Genomic DNA, 22,885 nt, shown 5'->3' on the forward strand with positions numbered 1-22,885 from the left:
CTCCTCTTCCTTTCCAGCCAGCCTCTCCCCCTCATTTGGTCCTGCTTCTCTCCTACTTCCTTTACGTCTCCCTAACTCTCCTTTTTCCTTTCCTCCTCCCCCTCCTTTCTAGCCAGCCCACTCCACATCCATCTGCCTTTTATTTTTCTCTGCCTCCTCCTCTCTTTTCCCCTCCCTTTCTCCTCCTTTCTCCCCTCCCCGGCAAGCTTTTCTCCTGCTTTCTCCTCCCCCTTCCCTTCCTTTCCTCTATGGCCAGCCCCTTCCCGCCTCCGCTTCCTCTAGGACCTCTTCCGGCGCGGAACGCTATGGTTTTTTTCCTCTGACGTAAATTTCGCGCCGGAAGTGGGAGAAGGCTGCGGTAAATCTAGAGCTATGGCGGCGGTAGATATCCGAGGTAACGGAAGCTTTCTTGCTTTATTCGTATCTAGTCTTAATTGGGTTCTCCAGTTTTACTCCTCTCCTCTCCCTGCTTTCCTCGAATTTCTCTTGCGTTTCTGTAGTTTTTGGTTACAGGAGAGACGGGACTCATTTCCCGTTTTTCGTCTCCCGAAGCGGCTCATGACCTGTCAGAAGCTTCGGAGAGACTAGAGCGAGAGGGAAAACTGACGTGGTGGGTCTGTGTTACCGTCCTACGGTAGTCAGTCAGCAGGCATTTATTAAGCGCCTACTATATGCCTCGCTAGGCAGCTAGGTGTGCAGTGGGAGTCAGGAAGACCTGAGTTCAAATCCAGCTTGAGAGACCCTAACCCTAAATTCGCGCTAATGTGACCCTGCTTAAATGAACTAACCCTGCTGCCTCAGTTTCCTTATCTATAAAATGAGCTAGTGCAGGAAATGGCAGACTTTCCCAAAATCTTTGCCAAGAAAAATCCCAAAAGGCGTCAGGGAGAGGACACCACTGAAAACGTCCAGACAACAATAACAAACTTTTAAGTGCTGGGGAATAAAAAAAGAAAAAAGAAAACGGCCACTAATGGGAGAGACAACATGCCAACAAGATAATATATTGCTAAGTGAGACAACTTGTCAGGGAAAAAGAAGTAATCTTTGAGGATGGTTGGTAAAGGGAAATTTATTTGGTGAGAAATTTATTCAGATGGTGTATCCGCTGGTCTTAGGGGGTATCATTTCCTGGAGTTATGACGACCCTGCCCTTTTTCTTGGTCTAGCCTCAGCAGGTGCTCACGAAGACGGCTTTCTTTAGAACCTTTCACCTCCAGCTCAGACATGTTTTACCCGTATATCAAACTCTGGGACCCTTCTCCCTCTCTTTTTATAAAGGGAGACAGGGAGAAGGGCTACGCCATGTATTACAACCTTTCCTCTGGATCTTTTAAAATTATGTGAGTACCCATTCAGCACTCTGGTTATTTCTTTATTATTCTTTGATCTTGCTACATAAGTAGCCCACTTCATTTTCCAAACTTTTGTATCCTGGATGCTGTCTTATACATATCATGGGCAAATATAAATACCAGTGGGCAATTGGAATTGAGCTGGGACTTCTTGTTGGCCAATCAGTGGGAGCCAGGTTGCTGGGCCAGCCTCACTTGATACTTTTGGATTTTGGCCCTGATTGACTCAGAGTGAATGTAAATAGCAATTGTTTTTTTTTTTTTTTTTTTTCTTTTGGCCAGAAATTTTGAGGGTCTTCTCCTAGATTGGATTTTTTTTTAAAACTATTTAAAAGAAGTCATTCTTTGCTTTAATTCTTACCTAGCCTTAATCACTAAATGGGCATTGTTTCATTTGAACTGAGACCAGTTAAAGACCTTAGCTTACAAAGGCCAAGATCTCTCCTGGGCCATCTCTAATCATCCTGATCTGTATCTTGCCTCTGAACATAGATGGCTCTGGAGAGGAAAGTGAGACAGGTAACTTTGCATAGCTCTTACTCATGTAAATCCAACTCACATGTCATGGCATTATCTCTCTGATGTCATGGTCCTTTTTCTAGAACAAAGAACAAACAACAATACATATTATAACTAATTCTGACACCCCCCACTCTCCATCCCACCCCTCAAAATGAGGCATATGTTTTGAGGTATTTTTCCAGTGAGTATGATTTATGTTATATTCTCCATTCTCATCTTATTTTTCTTGTTAACAAGGGGTCAGGCAGTGGCAAATAGTTGGCCACTTAGGGATGTATTCTGTATTTATGGAACGCTCAAAGTTAATGTGCCACGACAGGAGCAAACCCAGGATTTGGGCTTTTCTGTGACTTAACTAATCAGCCCTGTGGCTACATTATTTGATGATTTTTATTCTTGACATTTGTTGAAAATAGGAGCTTTAGTTATATATTAATTTACTACCATTTTCCCTGCTCCTGCTGGGTCTAAAATCATAAAATTGTATGAGAATCTGGTTGGTAAAATGGTTAGAGCACTGGATATGCTATCAGGAAGACTATATATATATATATATATATATATAGAGAGAGAGAGAGAGAGAGAGAGAGAGAGAGAGAGAGAGAGAGAGAGCGAGCACAGTACCTGATTCATAGGTCATTTATTTATTTCTCATGACAACCCTTCATATATTTGAAGACTTCTCGTGACAACCTTTCATATATTTGAAGATAGCTATCACATCTCCATTTACTCTTTTCTTCTTAAAACTAAGCAATCCCAGTTCTCATATGATGTAGTCTCAAGAGCCTTACCATCCTATTTGTACTCCTCTAGAAGCTTTCTAGCTTGTCAGCCAGACCTTTCTTAACTGGAAAATCCAAACACAATACATTACAGATATATAGAATATAAGAAATGCATCTTCTTTTTATCTACACCAGAACTCCAGACATTTGCTTTAAGGAGTCAGTTCAAGAATTTAGGAGCAAGGTAAATTTCCAGCATTTCAACAGAATGGGATTGGAGGAGTTAGCATGTTTGTAATTGCTGATTTGTATCCTTTGCAGTCAGATTGAACAGAATTCTGTAGTGAAGTACTCCAGAGATATGAGTTAGACCAAGTTCTTTTCCACAATCTTATTGGTATCTTAAATGAAAATATAAATGGCATTAAAATTGTAGATGGCATGATGCTGAAAGGATTAGCTAATCTTGATAGCTTTAAAAAAAAAATGAGGCAAATCCTATATAATGAAAATTTTTTTAATGGTTTTTTATTTACAAGATATATGCATAGGTAATTTTTCAGCATTCACAGTTGCAAATCCTTTTGTTCTAACTTTTTCCCTCCTTCCCCCCACCCCTTCCCCCAGATGGCAGGTTGACCAATACATGTTAAATATGTTAAAATATAAGTTAAATACAATATATATATATACATGTCCATTGCTGTATAAAAAGAGTCGGACTTTGAAATAATGTACAATTAGAAATCAAAAATGCAGGCAGACAAAAATAGAAGGATTGGGAATTTTATGTAGTAGTTCATAGTCGTCTCCCAGAGTTCTTTCCCTGGGTGTAGCTGGTTCAGTTCATTACTGCTCTATTGGAACTGATTTGGTTCATCTTCATTGTTGAAGAGGGCCACTCCCATCAGAATTGATCATCCCATATAATGAAATTTAATAGGGATAAATGTAAAGTCTTACAGTTGAATTTTTAAAAATCAGGTTAAGTGTACAAGACAGAGGTGGTGTGGCAAGATGGCTATTTTAAGGTGAGAAAAACTTGAGAATTTAATAAAATGCATACGTTGTAAATTTGCGGTGTGATATATGACAACCAAAAAGAGCTCATGTAGCCTTGGATTGCATAGAGATAATAGTGTTTACATTAAGAGAGGTGATAGTTCTGCTTTTATCCTTTTCATTTATTGAGTTCAGTTATGGGCATCACATTTTAGGAGGGACATTGATAAGCTGAAATGGGTTCAGAGAAGGATGATAAGGATGAGGGGAAGGAAGAAAGGCTACAGACTATGCCATGCAAACATTAGAAAATCTTTGAAGAAAGTGAAGCTGTTTAGCCTGGTGAAAAGAAGGGCTCTTATATAGAAGAAAGGAGGCCTATAGTTTTGTCTCACAGAGAAGGAAAGCAGATTTTAGTTTAACTAGGGTAAACCCCAGCATATTGGAAGAGATAATAAAAGGATGCAAGTAGTCATATATTTTCATATTGTAACTTTAATATTAAAGAATCATACTATATATCTCGGGTCCTCCTGACTTCAGGGCTGGTGCTCTATCCATTGCGCCACCTAGCTGCCCTGGAACATAGATTCTTAACTAAATGAAAGATATAAGTAACTTTGATTACATGAAACTTGGAAAGTTAATACACAAAGTAAATACACGTAGTATAATGAAAGCAAAGCACTTGAATGGGGGAAAATCCTTTCCATTGGATTTCTTTGTAAAGAGTTTGCTATCTAAGCTATATAAACATTAGCTAATATACATGTTATATATATGTAAAAGCATATATATATATACCACTCCCTAGTAGGTAGTCAAAAGATTATGGAAAATAGATTTTGAAAAGAATTTTAGAGTATTAATACTACATGAAAGAATGTGCCAAATCACCAGTAGGAGAAAGGTAAATAAAAACTCTTGATGCTTTACCTTACAGCCTTACACAAAGTGGCAGAGATGACAAAAACTAAAATAGTCAATGTTGGAGGAATTGTGAGAAGATTCCCTGCCTATGACTTCTAACCACTCTGACTTCCCAACTGAAATCTCACCATTTACAGGAAGCCTTCCTCAACCCCTCTTAATTCCAGTGACTTCCTTCTGTTATTTTCTATTTATCCTCCTTATTGCTTGTTATGTATAAATTTGTTTGCAAACTCCTTGAAGAGAGGGAGTGTCTCAAGGTTTTGTTTTTTTTTTTTTTTTTTTTTAATCCCTTGGGTTCTTGGCACAGTGCCTGGCACATATTAGGTGCTTAATGTTTGTTGACTGATTAAATTTTGCAAATAAAATGATTAAATTTTATATGTCCTTTGATCCAGAGATTCCATTACTCTGTTTTTAACCCAAGGAAGCCATGGATAAGATGAGAGTTCCTATATACACAGGGACTTTTATAGCAGCACTTATTGTGACAGTAAAGATTTAGAAATAAAGTATATGCCTGTCAGTTCATGAATAGTCAAATAGCAGTGTATGGATGTAATGACTGTGCTATAAGAAATGATGAATGTGATGAATACATAGAAGCATGGAAAGGATCTAAATGGCTTGCTTGATGCCAAGTAAAGTAAACAAAGCCAAGAAAAAGAGAATGTACATAATGATTATAGCAATGTAAATGGAAAGAGAACACACACACACACACACACACACTACACATATACACATACACACATACACAATCAGAAGTGAATGTTGCAGAATTGTAAAGAACAAGTATGCTCAAAAGAAATGTTATGAGAGGATGCTATCAACAAATCTGTGGAGGTAGGAGATCCATTGATGATTAAATATTATATTTATTTTTGGACTTCTTAGTGTATTGGCCAGCTGTGCTGATTTTTTCCCTCCTTTTTCTACTAAAAAAAAAAAATGCTAAAAATATGTGATGGCTTGGGAAAACTATGCAATGCTTAAAAAGACATCAATAAAGCCTTTAAAAAACTCCATATCATTTTTTAAAGCTATTCTATTCATTTGAGGTGAGAGGATGAGTATGACTTGATGGGAAGAGAAGGAAAGATGATTTTTATATGTAATTTGCTTTCTTTCATTTTTTTTAATTGTACTCTCTCTGTTTATCTTTCATAGACAACCTGTTGGGAATTTCATGGGTTGACAGTTCTTGGATCCCTATATTGAACAGTGGAAGTGTCCTTGACTATTTCTCTGAAAGAAGTAATCCTTTTTATGATCGGACTTGTAATAATGAAGTGGTCAAAATGCAGAGGCTCACATTGGAGCATTTAAAGTAAGTTGTAAGAACACAATATTGTTGACAACAAGAAGAACTACTGTTGATCTGCTGTAGCTCAGCATACATAGCTGTATGCTCATAAATTAAAAAAATAAATGTCAAAAAGAATATGTCATATTTTATTAAGACAGGGATAAATTAGCTGTAAAAGAGAATTCCTGTGTATTTCCCAGTATAGATGTATTCTGATATGACTGTTTGGTTCCATGAAAACATAACATTAAATAAAAATAAAAGAGAGTGTAGTTAGCTCCATGCAAATAGTATTAAAAATGGTATGTTCAATTTTGGATGACTAAAATTTGAATTATAAAATCTAAAGTAGGATCAGAGAGATAAGTCTTTATTTGCCTGGAAACTTCTTTCACTGGAGGAAATAATAACTCTTGCTGTTCTAGCAGCTCTTTCTGATTGGTTATTTACCACTCTCCCCTAGACTGTGGATGGAGATTTGAAAAAGAAGCATTAATTATTGGGAAATTGGGACTATGTGTTTATAATACATTAATGTATTATTGTTGGGGCTGCATTATGTGGGGTATGCCCATAAAACAAATTTGTTGCATCAGTTAAAATGGGGAATAACTTCACATCATTTGTAAATTGAGGTGGTTGAACTAGATTCTTAAGGTGCTGTCCAGCTCCAAAACCTTTAATCTGGCAGGCAGCAAATTTGGTTAATTTGATACAGGGAAGTGTTTTAACAATGGAACCAACATTATTTATACCATTTGTACTTTTGCTAGTTTGAGGTCTTAAGAATGCTCATCTAAGTACTTAATGTATAAGTACTATGTAAGTCAAAATTTCTTTTGAGAGAAAAGACAGATACATTTTAATGTAACGTAAAGAGACAGGCAAGCTGTTTTAGAATTTTTTGAGGGGCCAGTGGAGTAAAATTGGGATGAGGATTCAAATCTTTGGTGTACGATTTCATTAGTGTACAAAACTCCCTTTAGCAATGAAGATTGATAGCAGCTCTGTTCTTTTATAGTCTCAATTGCCTGGAGTACTGAAAGGTAAAGTGATTTGCCTAGAACCTGTCATGAAGATTTTCTTTATCTGCCATGCCTTGCTATTTTTCATTAGTCAGTCAACAAGTATTTATTTGTGGCATATATTCATGTGTATACACACACACACACACACACGCATTGTGTGTGTGTGTGTGTGTGTGTGTGTGTATTATATATATATATATATATATATATATATATATATATATAGAGAGAGAGAGAGAGAGAGAGAGAGAGAGAGAGAGAGATTGATTTTATATATATATATCAAAAGAGAAATTAAATCTCTTGGGGAGCTTATTGTTTTTTACTGGTTCATAAGGTTTTCCTAAATCTTAAAAGATATAACATAACATTGTGTTGTTTCTTTCATTCGCCAGATAAATATGAGAGCTGTTCAAAAAGTATTTATTTTGATATTTTTTAAAACTCATTTTGTAAGGTAAATAATTATTACTTGTAATTAAACAACTTACTAGTGATTTTCAACATAATTCATCATAATCAAACATTTGTTATGTTCTTTGGGCAAATTTTTCAATTCCAGGTAAACAAAATATAGGACCCTTAGTTTGCTTTTGTTGCTACTCCATGCTTACATCATCTCTAATCCCTTGCTTTCCTGCCTAAAATTTTGCTTGTCATTTTGCTATGATTTTTTGATTGACATTGTTTTCTGCCTAAACTTAATTTTCATAGAAGATGATTTTTTTCATTATAAGACTTCATCAGGAGATATCACCTAGGACTTCAATCCTAGTTTTAACTATGGGTCCACCAAATTACAGAAGTGTTTTCCTTAATATAGGTGCCTTTCACATCTCATAAATATTATCCTACACTGATAACTTTATAAGGTAAATTTTGAAATAGCTTTTATAGATTTCTTGATTCCCAGTGTTTTGTTTTTCAGTCAAATGGTTGGAGTAGAGTACATCCTTTTGCATGCCCAAGAACCCATTCTTTTCATCATTCGGAAGCAACAGCGGCAATCTTCTACACAAGGTAAGTGATTTGCACTTTAAACCATTTTTTAATTTCCTTTTCCCATTTCCAGGTTCCTTTTGTTAATTTTAATCACTTTTAGGTTCTTGGGAATCCAATAATTTTTAAAAACAATAATCATCAATAATAATTTTTATTATCAATAAATATTTTTTTATTTTCCTAAAATTATATCCCATGTGACTTTTTCAGAAAAAAAACACAGATTGCCCTCTAGTGGCAAAATGTCAACTGTGCAAGGAAAAACTTAATGTTCATGGGTTCAAATGTTTGTGAGAAATGATGTCTTTATTGTAATAGGGACATTAGTTGATTAAAAAAAAATCAAACCAACTAAAATTCTTTTTTTTTTTTTAATTTTTATTTAATAATTACTTTATATTGACAGAATCCATGCCAGGGTAATTTTTTTTTTTTTACAACATTATCCCTTGCACTCGTTTCTGTTCCGATTTTTTTCCCCTCCCTCCCTCCACCCCCTCCCCTAGATGGCAAGCAGTCCTTTATATGTTGGCTATGTTGCAGTATATCCTAGATACAATATATGACAAACTAAAATTCATGTCATATTTTGTATTCTCAGTTTAAGGGCAATCTAATAAACCTAAATAGTTAGCTTGTGATATTGAGAACTATTATATCTGCTAAATATTAGGAAAAAGTTTTATTATTTCCTGTAAGATTATAATTATTCTTAGAAGAATAGCTCACCATGATTTTAGTGTGGGTTGGTTTTGGGAGTCCATCTTCCATGTTTTAATGATAGCTGTTTAGACTATTTCATTTAATAATAAACATGGGAATTTGATGTCTCAATCACTCCAAACATGCTTAATTAGATTTTATATCTACCTTTATACTTAATTATGATTTTTTAAAAATAAATTTTTGTTACTACATTATATACATTCCAAGTATTTCTATCCCAGAAAATCATCTCTTATAACAAAAACTAAAAAAGGAGTTAAAAACAGTTCAGCAAAATTATTCAATACAATAACTAAGTCTGCTATTGTGTGCAGTGGTATATACCAGTAGTGTTAGATTTGTGCAGGTGGCATATTGAATTAGAAAACCTCAAGTTAACATTCTTTATGATATATTTTTAATTTATTTTGTTAAACATTTAATAATTATATTTTAATCTGGTTTGGGCAGCATTTTTGCCTCCTTTTATCCAAATTCATAAACTTATACTTGTACAAATATTCAAGGATGTTAATTTCTTATATTTTGCCCTTGGAGTCAGGTTTGGTTATTATAATTTCATAGCATTTAGTTTTGGTTGTCTTATTCTCTTGATTTTCATTTTTTGTTTTAATTATTTTTCTAGTTCTTATGTTGCTTTGTGTATACATTCCCTTGAATCTCTATTGATCATAATCATAATTTCTTATATCACAGTACTATTTCAAGTACCACAACTTGAGAGTATTGACTAGATAATCTCAGAGATCTCTTTCAAACTTCTGTCTTCTTGGGGATAAAAATACAAGCAAATGAGTAAATGAGAAGATTCCTGCCCTTCAAGGAACTTACATTTTAATGGGCAAAAACTATAAATGAAAAGGAGCTGAAGAAGGATGAAAGGTGCTGCTCTTCAAAAAGGGGAAATGGTTGGTTGTTGTTAGTTTTGATGGCTAATAGGCCATAGGGATATGGTGATTTCTTGAATAGGAAGACTGCTCTGAGGAAATGGAAAAGAAAGTGGGGAACAAAGCTAATGAAGAGTTTGTTTCATAGAAGGAACTAGAGAAAAATAAGTAACTATTAATTGAGCATCAACTGACTATGCGTTATCCCCAAAGTCTTAAAACTGCACTAATCTTTATGTAGCAAGCAAGATGCTTTTGGTCCATTTGTCCAGAAAATGATCTCTTAAAGACACATTCTAGTTCCTCTAAGGAATGCCAAAAGTTTGGGAATTTGATTCTTAATTTCCATCCATGTTATTGACTTGTGCGATTCCCCACATTTCTTTTCTGTCAAACTATTTTTGCTGTTATAAAATATTTTTCTCCATGATGAACACTGTGTTTATTTCTAATGTCATGTATTTACTGACTCAAATTTCAGAAATGCTTTTTTATTGTTTCAGTCATTCCATTAGCTGATTATTATATCATTGCTGGAGTAATTTATCAGGCACCGGATTTGGGATCAGTCATAAATTCTAGAGTGGTAAGAACCCTTTTGTAAGAGTTTGGAATTGGGATGAATGATCAGGAAAGGAAACCAATGAATTGAACACTCTTTAACTACAAATGAATATTTTTCCTCTCTGACAAATTTGTCTAAGAACTTTTACTTTTGAAACCTGAACTCCATGTTGACCAGGGATAGCTATATTCTGAGCTCAAAATTTCTCAAAATGTATACCACAAATCTAGCCATGTAATTTTGTTGTTTCTGTGAATCACAGAAAATAATGTATTTTTATTCTTGTAATTTTTTACCCAGTGAGAAACTCAAAACTTTCTTCTTTTTCAAGCTCACAGCTGTGCATGGAATTCAGTCAGCTTTTGATGAAGCTATGTCATACTGTCGTTACCACCCTTCCAAAGGGTACTGGTGGCACTTCAAAGATCAGGAAGAACAAGGTAGGACATTCAAATTCAAGACTTTTTGCATGTGATGCAAATGCTGTGTCTTTGAGAATAATAAAGAATAAGGGATACTTTGTGATATATCTTTCCCATCCTGTGGAGAAGTATTTACAGAGTTAAGAAAAAAAAAAAAAGGCATAACTGAAACTGATGAAAGAACTAATTTGAACCATAGGAATAGTAATTTCTATCATTTCAAATGTGGTTTGATTTACTGTTTGAAAAGAAATCTTAGAGATATGTTTTAGAGACTTATGCTTATTAGATCCAAAGATTGTAAATGAAAGGCAAAGTGGTAGATTATCAGCTCTAAAAGAGTGGAAAGAACAACACACACACACACACACACACACACACACACACACACAAAACAAATAGGGGATCTACCTGTGAACATAATTTCTATCTGACATTTCCTCTTTTTACCCAGAAAATGTGTAGTGGGTAAAAAATGAAATGACTGAGAAACAAAGGATAAACCTTCTGAGCATATTGATTTATTAATCATTTCATGACAATTGCCCAACATACAGGAGCAGACCTCCTCAGCTTAGTGTTGAACTCCAAATATGGGGGAGGGATGGGCTTTTATAAATTAAAAACAGTTAATAAGATAAGGCCAGTTAATTACAAGGAAACAGTACAGCATTAGGTAAACTTATTTCTAGTTAGAGAAAAGTTAGGGACTTTCTAAGTTGGGAGGGGGAGATAGGTGTCCCATTTCCCTTAAGTATCTATGAACAATTAAAGGAACATGGAAACTAGAACTGAATTATCAATACAAAACCAATTTTTATATTAGACATATGGGTTGCTTGGGACATATTGTGCAAGTATTCTTTCCATCAATCTTTGAATTTGACTATGTTTCTGGTCAGCATAACCTAGATTATTAGTTAAGGGTCTCCCAAGCAACAAGGTTAAGTGGTCCAGTTACCCAGCCATACAGATTTAAGTTCAAGTAGTCCACTAAGGTTTCCTCCTAGTTACTACAGTTGAAGAAATTTTATCACAAGATAGAATTTGGATTAGACACATCATTGGATAGAAATGGAACTGAACTAGCCCCAGAATTGAGTCACAAGATGGGAGTCAGATATGATTTCCTCATTTCCCACAATTAGCCACTTGCTGTCTTCCCTCAATTCCTCTGCTTGTGTGTGTGTGTTATATATTATATATTATATACATATATCTTTTAATGACAGCTCTTGATATAAACCATATTAAAGACAGTTTTCACCTTTAGATACATTCCACAGAAGGGACTTAGAATTATATGTATATGTAAGTGCGTGCCCCTTCCCCCAGCCTAACTAATGTTTTGGTTCTACCATTCAAGTTCATCTTTTTTAATAGGTTATGGTTAGTATTGAATCTGAAGTATTTTTGAGCACTTCAAACTTAATTTGCACATTAACATTTCTTCATTAAACTTTTGAATTGTGTTATGGATAATTGATATCTATTTCTGCATTCCTGTATAGATTGATTAAATACTGTTGCTATTCAAACTCTTTATTTTAAGAAGAAAGCCTAGTACTATGTTAAGCATTAGATTGAACAGCCATAAAATGGTATTTGGTTCTCATATGATAAATACAAGGTACTGTTTCTGATCTGATTATGGTGATGTAACTTGTACTTTTTATATTGTAGATAAAGCCAAACCTAAAGCCAAAAGAAAAGAAGAACCAAGTTCTATTTTTCAGAGGCAGCGTGTAGATGCTTTACTTCTAGATCTGCGACAGAAATTTCCACCCAAATTTGTTCAGGTAATAGTTTGTGCTGGTACTTTTTCTTTTTCATATGAAATCTGTAAGTTCTAAACATCTATTGTGGCTAATTGGTGAGATTATTATGTATGTTATTTTTGTTTCACATGACTATAGAGGAAAAAGCTGAAAATAATATACATAATATTTCCACAAAGAGAATCCTAGTTGACAGAAAGATTGAAAGTTTCATGGAGGAAATGGCATTTTATATTCTCTTAGAATTATGAAAAGGGTGGAAATTTTGAAATCTAGGAAGAGATTATTATCCAGGTATAGATTATTTGTAGGAATATAGTAAGAGTCAGGAAATAGATGATGATAGGATGGGAATGGTGAAGAGGTTGTCAAGCAACAGAGTTGAGAAAAGTAAGCGTATAAGTGATATTTAAGAAAGAAAAGATCCTTAAGGAAGGGTAAGGGAATTGATAGGAATTTTGTGTTCCATATATATATGAATTATATACTTTGTTCTAAGCATTGTGCTAGACACAGAAGATACCAAGTCAAAAGCAAAATATTATCTACCCTCAGGGAGCCTACAGTGTAACAATGTAGATCAAATTTACTATGTATGCATATACAAATTAAATGTAGTACAATTGGGTATGGTATTAACATCTGTGTGTGGGGAAGAGAGTTTATGTAGACTTTACCCACCAGTGACAAAAAGGCACAGGGAGGTTTTCAAGAGAGATAATCAGATACGATTGGCCCAAAATTTTTCATCTCCATCTTTATACTTTGTGACTTCAAGAATACAGTTTTCAGAAGCTTCCTAGTTATTCATTCTCTGCTCCAGTTTTGAGAGTTGTAGAGAACTCTATTCAAGAGCGCTCCAATTGGAGTGGAATAGTTGAGGACCATTCCAGCTTCTTCTCAACAATTCAATTCAAGAAATATTTATTAAGTACCTACTATATCCAAGGCACACTGCTGTGATTTAAGAATACAAAGATGAATGATACATCATCTCTACTCTTACTTAGAACTACTTAATTCAGATGGAAGTAGATTTCTTCAACAAAGAGAAACTCTAATTCAGTTCCAATTGATAAATGATGGACAGAACCAGCTACACCCAAAGAAAGAACACTGGGAAATGAATGCAAACTCTTTGCATTTTTGTTTTTCTTCCCGGATTATTTTTACCTTCCAAATCCAATTCTTCCTGTGCAACAAAAGAACTGTTCGGTTCTGCACACAGATATTGTATCTAGGATATACTGTGACATATTTAACAAGTATAGGACTGCTTGCCATCTGGGGGAAGGGGTGGAGGGAAGGAGGGGAAAAGTGGGAATAGAAGTGAGTGCAAGGGATAATGTAAAAAATTACTCAGGCATGGGTTCTGTCAATAAAAAGTTATAATTATTTAAAAAAATAAAATAAAGTTATTGATACTGAAAAAAAATAGAACTCCTTAGAAAATGAATACATGAGTGAGGTGCAAAGTTGTATAAAATCCCAATGAGAGAAAGCTTACTTTAGCTAAAGGAGGGAATCCTATCAGGAAAGAATTTAAGGAGAAAGCAGCACCTAAATGACAATGTTTGCCACCAAGAAAAGGGGGAGTTGCATTATAGGCATTAGTAGAATTGGAGGAAGGAGGGAGTGGCAGAGACAAGAGGAAGATAGAACACAAAACAAGACAAATGAGGACAGGACAAATTCGGGAAGTAATGAGTAGTTTGGCTGGAAGAGAAATAATAAGAGGTAAATTTGAAAAGCAAAGATGAAATTAAAAAATTTTAGCTTTGAATGCCAAGCTAGACTTAGAACTTTTATTTGGTAGGCAAAGTGAGGTGGGAAACTACATGAGCAGATTTGGGAAAGCATATCATATTCAAGAGTCTGGGAATAATGCAGCTTAGCTGGATGGAGTCGAGTATATTGGGGCAAATAATATGAGAAAAGGCTGGAGAAGTGTAAGTTAGTGCTCACATGTGAATGAGGAAGCCTGAATTTTATAAAATCCTATAGCCTCTCCACTGTCTCCTTTCTTCCACTACTTAGGTTAGGCCCTAAATAATTTTTTACTGGAATATTGTACCAGCTTCTCATCTTTCACTCCTCCCATGTTCCTTTTATCCAAATATCCTTCATACAGCTATTAGTTTGATTTTCACTGGTATGTAAGTATAGTCAAATTATTTCACAACCTAAACAATTTCAGTAGCTTCTTTATGTTTATCAAAATCTAAACTCTAATCTGTTATTGAAAGTCCTCTGCCTCCTTGATGTCTTCCCTAAGCTCTATCTCCAAACCTCTGTTTCTCTCTCAAACACACAGAGTAATTTCTAATTAATCTGATTTCACAACAATGTATGATATTAATATATGCATATGTTTTCCCCTTAATTATTTTATACTTATCTGTGTACTTTTTTTTTTGTTACTGAGTTTTAAGATTTTTGAACCCAGGGAGTGTCTTCATCATCTACTGCCATGTATTGTATATAGCACTTATTAAATATTTACTAAATGAGTGATATCCTCAAGTAGTTGTAAAGGACAGTCTCAGGAATACCTCAAGAATCTTCTTGGTCTCCATTATTCCATTCTGTTTTAGTAGAATGGGACTTTAATTAGGCATATTCATGTTGGGTTGGGATTATTTTTGGTGCAGTGAATTTGATGTTTGACAATTCTGCTCTGATTCTCTGATCTACCTTTAGTTTTTTGTCAGATATAGTATAGAAAAATTTAGTGCTAAAGAAGAAAAGTGTGCTAAAGGAAGAAGACAGTTTGGACAGCTCTTATATGTTTGTTCAATCTCTCTCTCTCTCTCTCTCTCTCTGTATTCCTCTCTCCTTTCCTCCTTCTTTCCCTCCCATATTTCTATATCTGTTTTTTCCTGATCCTATTCAATATTTCACTCCTGAATCCCCCCCAAAAAAAATTCCTGATAAATCTTATACTGCAAGTCAATGAGTTGTTATTAATAAATTGTCTTTTTCTCTTGTTGCAGCAAAAGCCTGGAGAAAAGCCTGTCCCAGGTATGAACATCTAACATTCTTAGAAAATTGAAAATTAAAAAAAAGTAACTTTATTCATTAATAGTTTTTTTGATGGTTGAAGTATAAGACTGTAAGCTATAGGGGCAGCTAGATGGTTCAGTGGATAGAGCACTAGATCTGAATTCAGGAGGACCTGAGTTCAAATCCTCAGGCACTCAACACTTCCTAGCTGTGTGACCCTGAGCAAGTCACTTAACCCCAATTGCCTCAGCCAAAAAAAAAAAAAAAGACTGTAGGCTATATAAGAATAGAATGAATTAGGCACGTTGTCCTTGTAGACTTACTATATTTTATTGTTTCCTATATCTAAGGTCTTCTAAATTGTCAAGAAAGTGACACTGAAGCATTTCAAACATTTCTTTAATGTAGAGGTATTGGTGTCTGCAGAATGAATTACAGATATCTTTGTATATGAGATTTTTATTTGATGTGCATATGTATGCATACATATAAATAAAAATACATTATATATAATGTATTATATATGCAACATGTAATAAAATGCATATATATGCATTTTGAAAATGTTCTAGTTTTCTTTTGAACTCTGTAACACTTATATAAAGATCTGAGTGAAAGAATAAAACTTGAAATGAGTAGAAAAATGCTACATCTTTTTGTCTTTAACAACAGTTGGGTTCTGAAGAACATATAAAGAATTCTTTCTGTTACACTTACCTTTAGATCGCAAGGGCTTTTAAAAGTAGGAGGGCAGGATCTCAGTATTTAGGGAATTTAAGTGGATGCTAAAATTTTGTTGTCCTTGTCCCTACAAAAGGATTGTGTTATTTGTGATAGTTATTTTTAGAAAGCATTTTTTAAAAATTTAGCCTCACCCTCAACATGGTGTTTTTGTTATCAGTGGATCAGACCAAGAAGGAGCCAGAACCCATACCTGAAGCAATAAAAACAGAGGAAAAAGAGACACCCAAAAATGTCCAGCAGACAACCAGCACTAAATGTCCCCCTGAGAAACGAATGAGACTACAATGAATGTTGGGCTGTTGTTTTCCCAGCACCAAAGAGAAACAAAATTCCCTATTCTGGGTGATATCACACTTCGGCTATAAAGACTTTATATAATTACAAGATTTAAAATCCCTTGTTACAAATTTCTCTTTAATAAAAAGCTTTGGTTTCCTAGGAAGGATTTATTTCATCTCCCTTCCTTGTATGTTAGATTTTTTTTTCATTAATCTTTTATATGCTTTACCACGTCAATTTTATGTATATATAAATGTGTGTATGTGTTTATCAAATAAAATAACTTTATAGAATATTGGATTTGGGACATTTTTGTTTGCTTTACTCCTTCATTGGTAAATTGGTGGTACTTTCTGAGTATCTGAATCTTCATCTAGCTAGCTTTCACTGCCTATCTTATAGTATATCATCCAGTAATTTTTTACTTTACAACCTTAAATATCATTATTACTATTGGTATTACTATGGAAGAGGTATATGTTGTTTAAGGATGTGACCTGTTTTAGGTTAAATGATTCTGAAAGATTGTTTATTTTTCTTCACTTCCACCCCCCACTTTGGGATGGACATGAAGAGCCTTTGTTTCCCCCTTTTTTTTTTTCTTTTAAAATTTTTATATTAAAACCTTGACAAATATGAATATTTTTACGTACAAGCCAGACATTAAAAGAGGAGGAATGTATGTGAAGCCATGAATCTACTAGATACAGCATGAATTTTAAAAATATTTTTCAAATTTAATATGATCATTCTAACACTACTTACCTCTATCTCCTGAACTTACTTTTGATCTGTTCTGTTTATTTTTCTTTTCCTTTTTTTTTAAATGCATTACTACCATTCACAATCGCCATACTTGTCTTGTTCTCCTCAAACTAAAAGCCCTAGCTTGTAATAAGGATAATGCAGAAAACAAAAATCTACTCATTGATCATGTCTGAAAATGAATGTCTTATTTTGTATTTATAATCCAGCAATTTGGTGGAAGTCTTGATTCCTTATTGATCTAATGACATGATTTGCCCATTGCATTAATCATATCAATTCTTGTACAACTACTTTCCATTACAATGTTAATGTTAAGTCATTGTGGTTGTTCATTTCATTTAGTATCAGTTCATATAATTCCTAGGTTTCTGTAATGCCATCCCTCTATTTTTTATGACATAATTTTCCATTACTTTCATAGACCTCAATTTATTCAGCCATTCTTCTTAAATTTATTTTAATTTTCTCCAGTTACATGTATAAATTCATTTTTTATTTTTATATTTTTTGATAACTTTTTTATTGATAGAACCCATGCCAGGATAATTTTTTACAGCATTATCCCTTGCATTCACTTCTGTCCCGATTATTCCCCTCCCTCTCTCCACCCCCTCCCCCAGATGGCAAGCAGTCCTTTACGTGTTGAATAGGTTACAGTATATCCTAGATACAATATATGTGTGCAGAACCGAACAGTTTTCTTGTTGCACAGGGAGATTTGAATTCAGAAGGTAGAAATAACTCGGGAAGAAAAACAAAAATGCAAGTAGTTTATATTCATTTCCCAGTGTTCTTTCTTTGGGTGTAGCTGCTTCTGTCCATCTTTGATCAATTGAAACTGAATTAGCTCTTTTTATCGAAGAGATCCACTTCCATCAGAATACATCCTCAAATAGTATCATTGTTGAGGTATATAATGATCTCCTGGTTCTGCTCATTTCACTTAGCATCAGTTCATATTAAGTCTCGCCAGTCCTCTCTGTATATAAATTCATTTTTTAAAAACATTTCCTTATGAATCATATTGGGAAAGAAAAATCAGAACAAAATGGAAAAAAAAAATCTGGAAAAAACAAAAAACAAAAAAAAAAAGTGAACGTATCATTTGTTGATTTACAGTCTCCGTAGTTCTATGTTTGGATGAAATTTTCCATCCCAAGTTTATTGGGGTTTCCTGGATCACAACTGCTGAGAAGACGCAATTTCATTATAGTTGATCATAGCATAATCTTGTGTATAATATTTTCCTAGTTCTGCTTGCTTCGCTTATATTAATTAATGTAAAGCTTTTCAGGTCTTTCCAAAATCATCCTGTTCATTTTTTTTTAATAGAATAATATTCCATTATTTTCATATACTATAATTTATTCAGTCATTCCCCAATTGATGAGCATCTACTCATTTTCTGACTTTTTGCCAGCACGAAAAGAGCTGCTACAAACATTTTTGCACATGTGGAATCTTTTCCTTCTTTTGATTTCTTTGGGATACAGACTCAGTAGTGGCACTTAACCATATATTTCAATAAATGGGCACCAATTTATTTCCAACTATTTGCTACAACAAAAATTGCTGCAATTAATATTTTTGGACATAGGGATACTTTCCCTCAGGATCTGATCTATTTGATGGCATAAGCCTAGTAGCAATAAAGGTTATACCCAGGTTTGTGACTTTTTATTATACTTTCAAATTGCTTTCAAAAATGATTGGACCATTTTGCTCTACCAATAGTGTATATTAGTCCATCTGTCCTCTTGGAATCTCTTTAACAATTGTCATTTTCCTTTATTGTCATTTTTGCCAATCTGATAGGTGTGAGGGAGAACAAAAGAAATTTTATTTTGCATTATTCAGTGATTTGGTACTTTTTCATATTGTTAACTTGCTTTTCTTGAAAACTGTTCATATATACTGCTCATTTTTTTGTGCAAAATAGCTCTTAGTACCAATTTCTTTTATATCTTGGCTATCAGACCTTTATCACAGAAGTTTGCAGCAAAATTTTCCATAATCACCATGCTGCACAAGAAATAGATCAAAAAGGGAAAAAAAATGAGCAAAGTTGGTTTTTTATAAAATCACCTCTATTAGTTTTTTTTTTTTTTAACTTTCAATTTTATTAATCTCCCTTTTTATTTCTAGAATTTCAAATTTGGTTTTTACTCAGGGTTTTTGATTTTTTCTTTTTATAGTTCATTCCCAATTCATTAATCTTTTTTTTTCCTCTATGCAAATAAGCATCTAGAAATATGAGCAAAGTTGGTTTTTTATAAAATCACCTCTATTAGTTTTTTTTTTTTAACTTTCAATTTTATTAATCTCCCTTTTTATTTCTAGAATTTCAAATTTGGTTTTTACTCAGGGTTTTTGATTTTTTCTTTTTATAGTTGCATTCCCAATTCATTAATCTTTTTTTTTTCTCTATGCAAATAAGCATCTAGAAATATAATATTTCCCTTAAGAACTGCTTTGGCTGCATCCCACAAATTTTGGGTATATTGTTTCATTATTGCCATTCTCTTGGATAAGAAATTATGGATTGTGGCTATGATTTGTTGTTTCACCTTCTAGGTCAAGCCTAGTCCTTCTTCCTGTCTACCTAATTTCATGGTTAGATAGATAGAGAGAGAGAGAGAGAGAGAGAGAGAGAGAGAGAGAGAGATAATCAACATTGCCAGGTCTTCAAAGGAAAGGTGCATTATTTAAGAGTACTTTAAAAATTCTTTTTTTAACAATTGAAAGAAATGCCACATTTTAGTTTATAAGTTAGTGAAAAATAAAGATGTAATTTCATGAGCCTGTTGGGAAATTGTGGATTCCAAGTTAAGACAGACTCTTCCAAAATAGTTTTGTCCAAAATAGTCAGAAGGCCAGCTCTTTTGGCTGGCCTCAAAATGGCACTTGACATCTCATAAATATGTCCCCCACTGAAGGTTCACAAAAATTTGCAATATTTAGACTCCTGTCCCACAGAAATTTCTGTATACCAATATCTATATTAGATTTTAGAATACTGAAACTCAAGGTCCCTTTTCAAAATAGTAATTTTTGTCTAAGTTAAAATTTTGATTCTATGATAGAGATTGATAAAATAGAGAGATAAGTAAAAGTGGAAGAGTGGAGCCATAAATATCTACGTAACCCAGGCTCACACAGCTGGGAAGTTTAAGTATAGATTTGAACTCAAGTCCTCCTGACTTCGGGGTCAGCAAGCTATCCACTGCACCATCTAGCTACCCCACAAAAATACTTTCAAAAAGTTGTAGAAATTACCTCTTACTAAAAAGTTTGCTTTAAAGTTACAAATTAAGAACAGAGTATTTATCAAATCCACAGAGCAAACAAATCAAATTTATTCTTTATGATGTTAGATCAAAGCAATCAATATTATAGTTTTCAGGACTTCCAGGATATCATGGAGAAAAAGAGAATTTGGAGTTGAAAATGAAATTATACTTTTAAAAAAGAGAGAAAAAGAGATCCAGGGAGCAAGAAAGAAATTAAAGAGAGGAATATTCTAGAAAATATTAAAATAATTGTGGGAATTTAAAAAGGGGAAGCTATGATCACAATGAGCCCATATGGGTTCATCAAAAAAAAAAAAAAAAACCATTTGAGCCAAACAAACGTCATTTTCCTTGAGAACCTTACTAGATTCCATAAATCAAGGTCATGGGATAGAACTAATATACTTGGATAACGGCATTTGACAACATCTCATAACTTTTTCAACAAACTATGAGAACTAATTGTAGATTGTGTTATTTGTGTCAGTCACATCTGAGTCTTTGTGACCCCATTTGAAGTTTTCTTGACAAAGATAAAACAGTGTTTTTGCCATTTCGTTCTCCAGCTCGTTTTCTACATGAGAAAACTGAGACAAAAAGTTAAGTGAGGGGCCCAGGATCACACAGCTAGTAAGTACCTGAGGCAGGATTTTAACTCAGGTCTCCCTGACTTAAGACCCCATGCTCTAGCTGTGGTATTACCCAGCTACCTAATCGCACAGTTATGTGCATTTAAAGCAGTTTGAACATTTAGTCCCAAGCAGAAATGATTAAGGGGGTAAGGGTGCAGCAGTTAGGCCTGGATGAGAATCTTGAAGAGCTACAGGTTGTTTATCAAATTCATAAATTCCATGAGGCTAGGAGAAATGCCTCATATATTTGATGATAGAATCTGAGTTCACAAATATTACAACAGACCAAATCTAATAAGATAATTTAGGGAAAAGGAGAGGAGGGTGATATAACTTATGATTCATTAGTATAGGAAACTCCTGTTAAAGAAAACCCCTCTGCCGATGAAGATCAGAATTGGCTCAGCAACTACATAGTTGCAGAGAATTTAGAAAAAATGCCTAGGTACTGAGATTGAGTGACCTGTCTAGGATTAAAAGGTGTCTTCCTGACTCTGGGGGCAGCTCTTTTTCTGCTGTGCCGGACTGTCTCTCAAATAAAACTAAGAAGGGATAAATACTATGCTTGAGTTAAATTAAAAAAAAAAAAAAAGACAAAAACACCACCACCAACAACAAAATACCCAAAGTGCATGGATACTTGATGAGAAAGGCCTGCCCAGATAATCCATGTGAAAAAGATCAGATCATCTTTATTGGACTTCTAACTCAATATAGTCAAAAAACACAAAATGACCACCACCAAAAAAAAGCTAATACAATCCCTACGCTGCATTAATATAATATATGCTATAGAGATAGTTAGGCAGTACAGTGGATAGAGCTCTGGGACTGTAGTTAGGGAAGAACTGAATTCAAAACCGGTCTCGAATATTTATTAACTGTGTGACCTTAGGCAAATCTTTTTACCACTCCCCATCTTAGTTTCCTTAACTATGAAATATTAAAGTTTTTTTTTACTATATATCCAATAACTTAACAAATAATTATTAATATTTTCTCAGAACTGTAAGAAATAACTCATTTGGACTCCTATTACAATCAAGATTGATCAGTTTGATATTCTACATAAATCATATAGGGAGAGGTAAGTGCTTATAGTGGGCCTCAAACTTAAATGTAATGTTTACTACTGTTTACCAAGTTATGAGGGTCACTTGCACAGCCACAACAATACTGGCAGATGTCTCCATCCTTTTTAAAAATTCCATGTCCAAACCTAGCGTGGGCGGGATACTTTGATACTTTGGAAAGTCCCCCAATTTCTTTTTGTACTTGTGAACCATTCTCTCTTGTTTGACATGGCCAGGTGACCATCTTATGATCCTCTTTTGACCATTTAGTAATCAGTGGAAATTGCCCATGTTTCACTCAACTTGTGACCCCCACCTCATCCCCCAACTGATATCTTACTTTTGGCCCTTAAGAGTAAGATCTATCAACCTTGATATTTCACCATGCTTCTTCTACATATTTGGTATCAAACCCTAAAAAAAAGTCATGGAAGAAGGGGTCATCTCAGATCATGAGGAAGGTCTGAGATCCACTTCATTAGAGGGGGCCATGGACTCTTTAATAAAGTGTCATTGGTTCAGAGCTCTGCCTCAGCATTTGTTTGTTTGTTTTTTTCCCAGATTGAGCCATTTTCATTCCCATAGCCTCTACCTCAGTTGAGAATCAAAAAAAGATGAGGGAAAATATTTTTTCTCTACAATTATTAATTATCAATTATTGAATTAAGACCAGAATTTTTTCAGAAGTCTGTAGGTTGTTCAGTTGACATGACTGAACAACAAAAATGGAAGACAAATTAACCTTATTTTACTTGGCCCCTCAAAAAACTCGAAGTAATACGTTGAAGCTGCAGAAAGACAACTTTTGACTTGTAAATAAAGGAACATCTTGGGATGGGACA

At 34.2% G+C, this 22,885-nt stretch overlaps 1 protein-coding gene across 1 annotated transcript; it reads left to right on the forward strand.

Annotated features, from left to right (window-relative positions):
• Positions 1-285: 285 nt before the first annotated feature.
• Positions 286-16,573, forward strand: MED6 (mediator complex subunit 6). Its single transcript, XM_051977684.1, has 8 exons — positions 286-394; positions 5,708-5,867; positions 7,803-7,894; positions 9,993-10,075; positions 10,386-10,494; positions 12,160-12,275; positions 15,248-15,275; positions 16,159-16,573. Exons 1-8 carry the CDS (start codon positions 373-375, stop codon positions 16,287-16,289), a joined length of 741 nt encoding a protein of 246 aa, XP_051833644.1. The 5' UTR covers positions 286-372; the 3' UTR covers positions 16,290-16,573.
• The last annotated feature ends 6,312 nt before the right edge of the window (positions 16,574-22,885 follow it).

Source organism: Antechinus flavipes, chromosome 2 (assembly GCF_016432865.1).
Source record: "Antechinus flavipes isolate AdamAnt ecotype Samford, QLD, Australia chromosome 2, AdamAnt_v2, whole genome shotgun sequence".
Taxonomy (NCBI): Eukaryota; Metazoa; Chordata; class Mammalia; order Dasyuromorphia; family Dasyuridae; genus Antechinus; species Antechinus flavipes.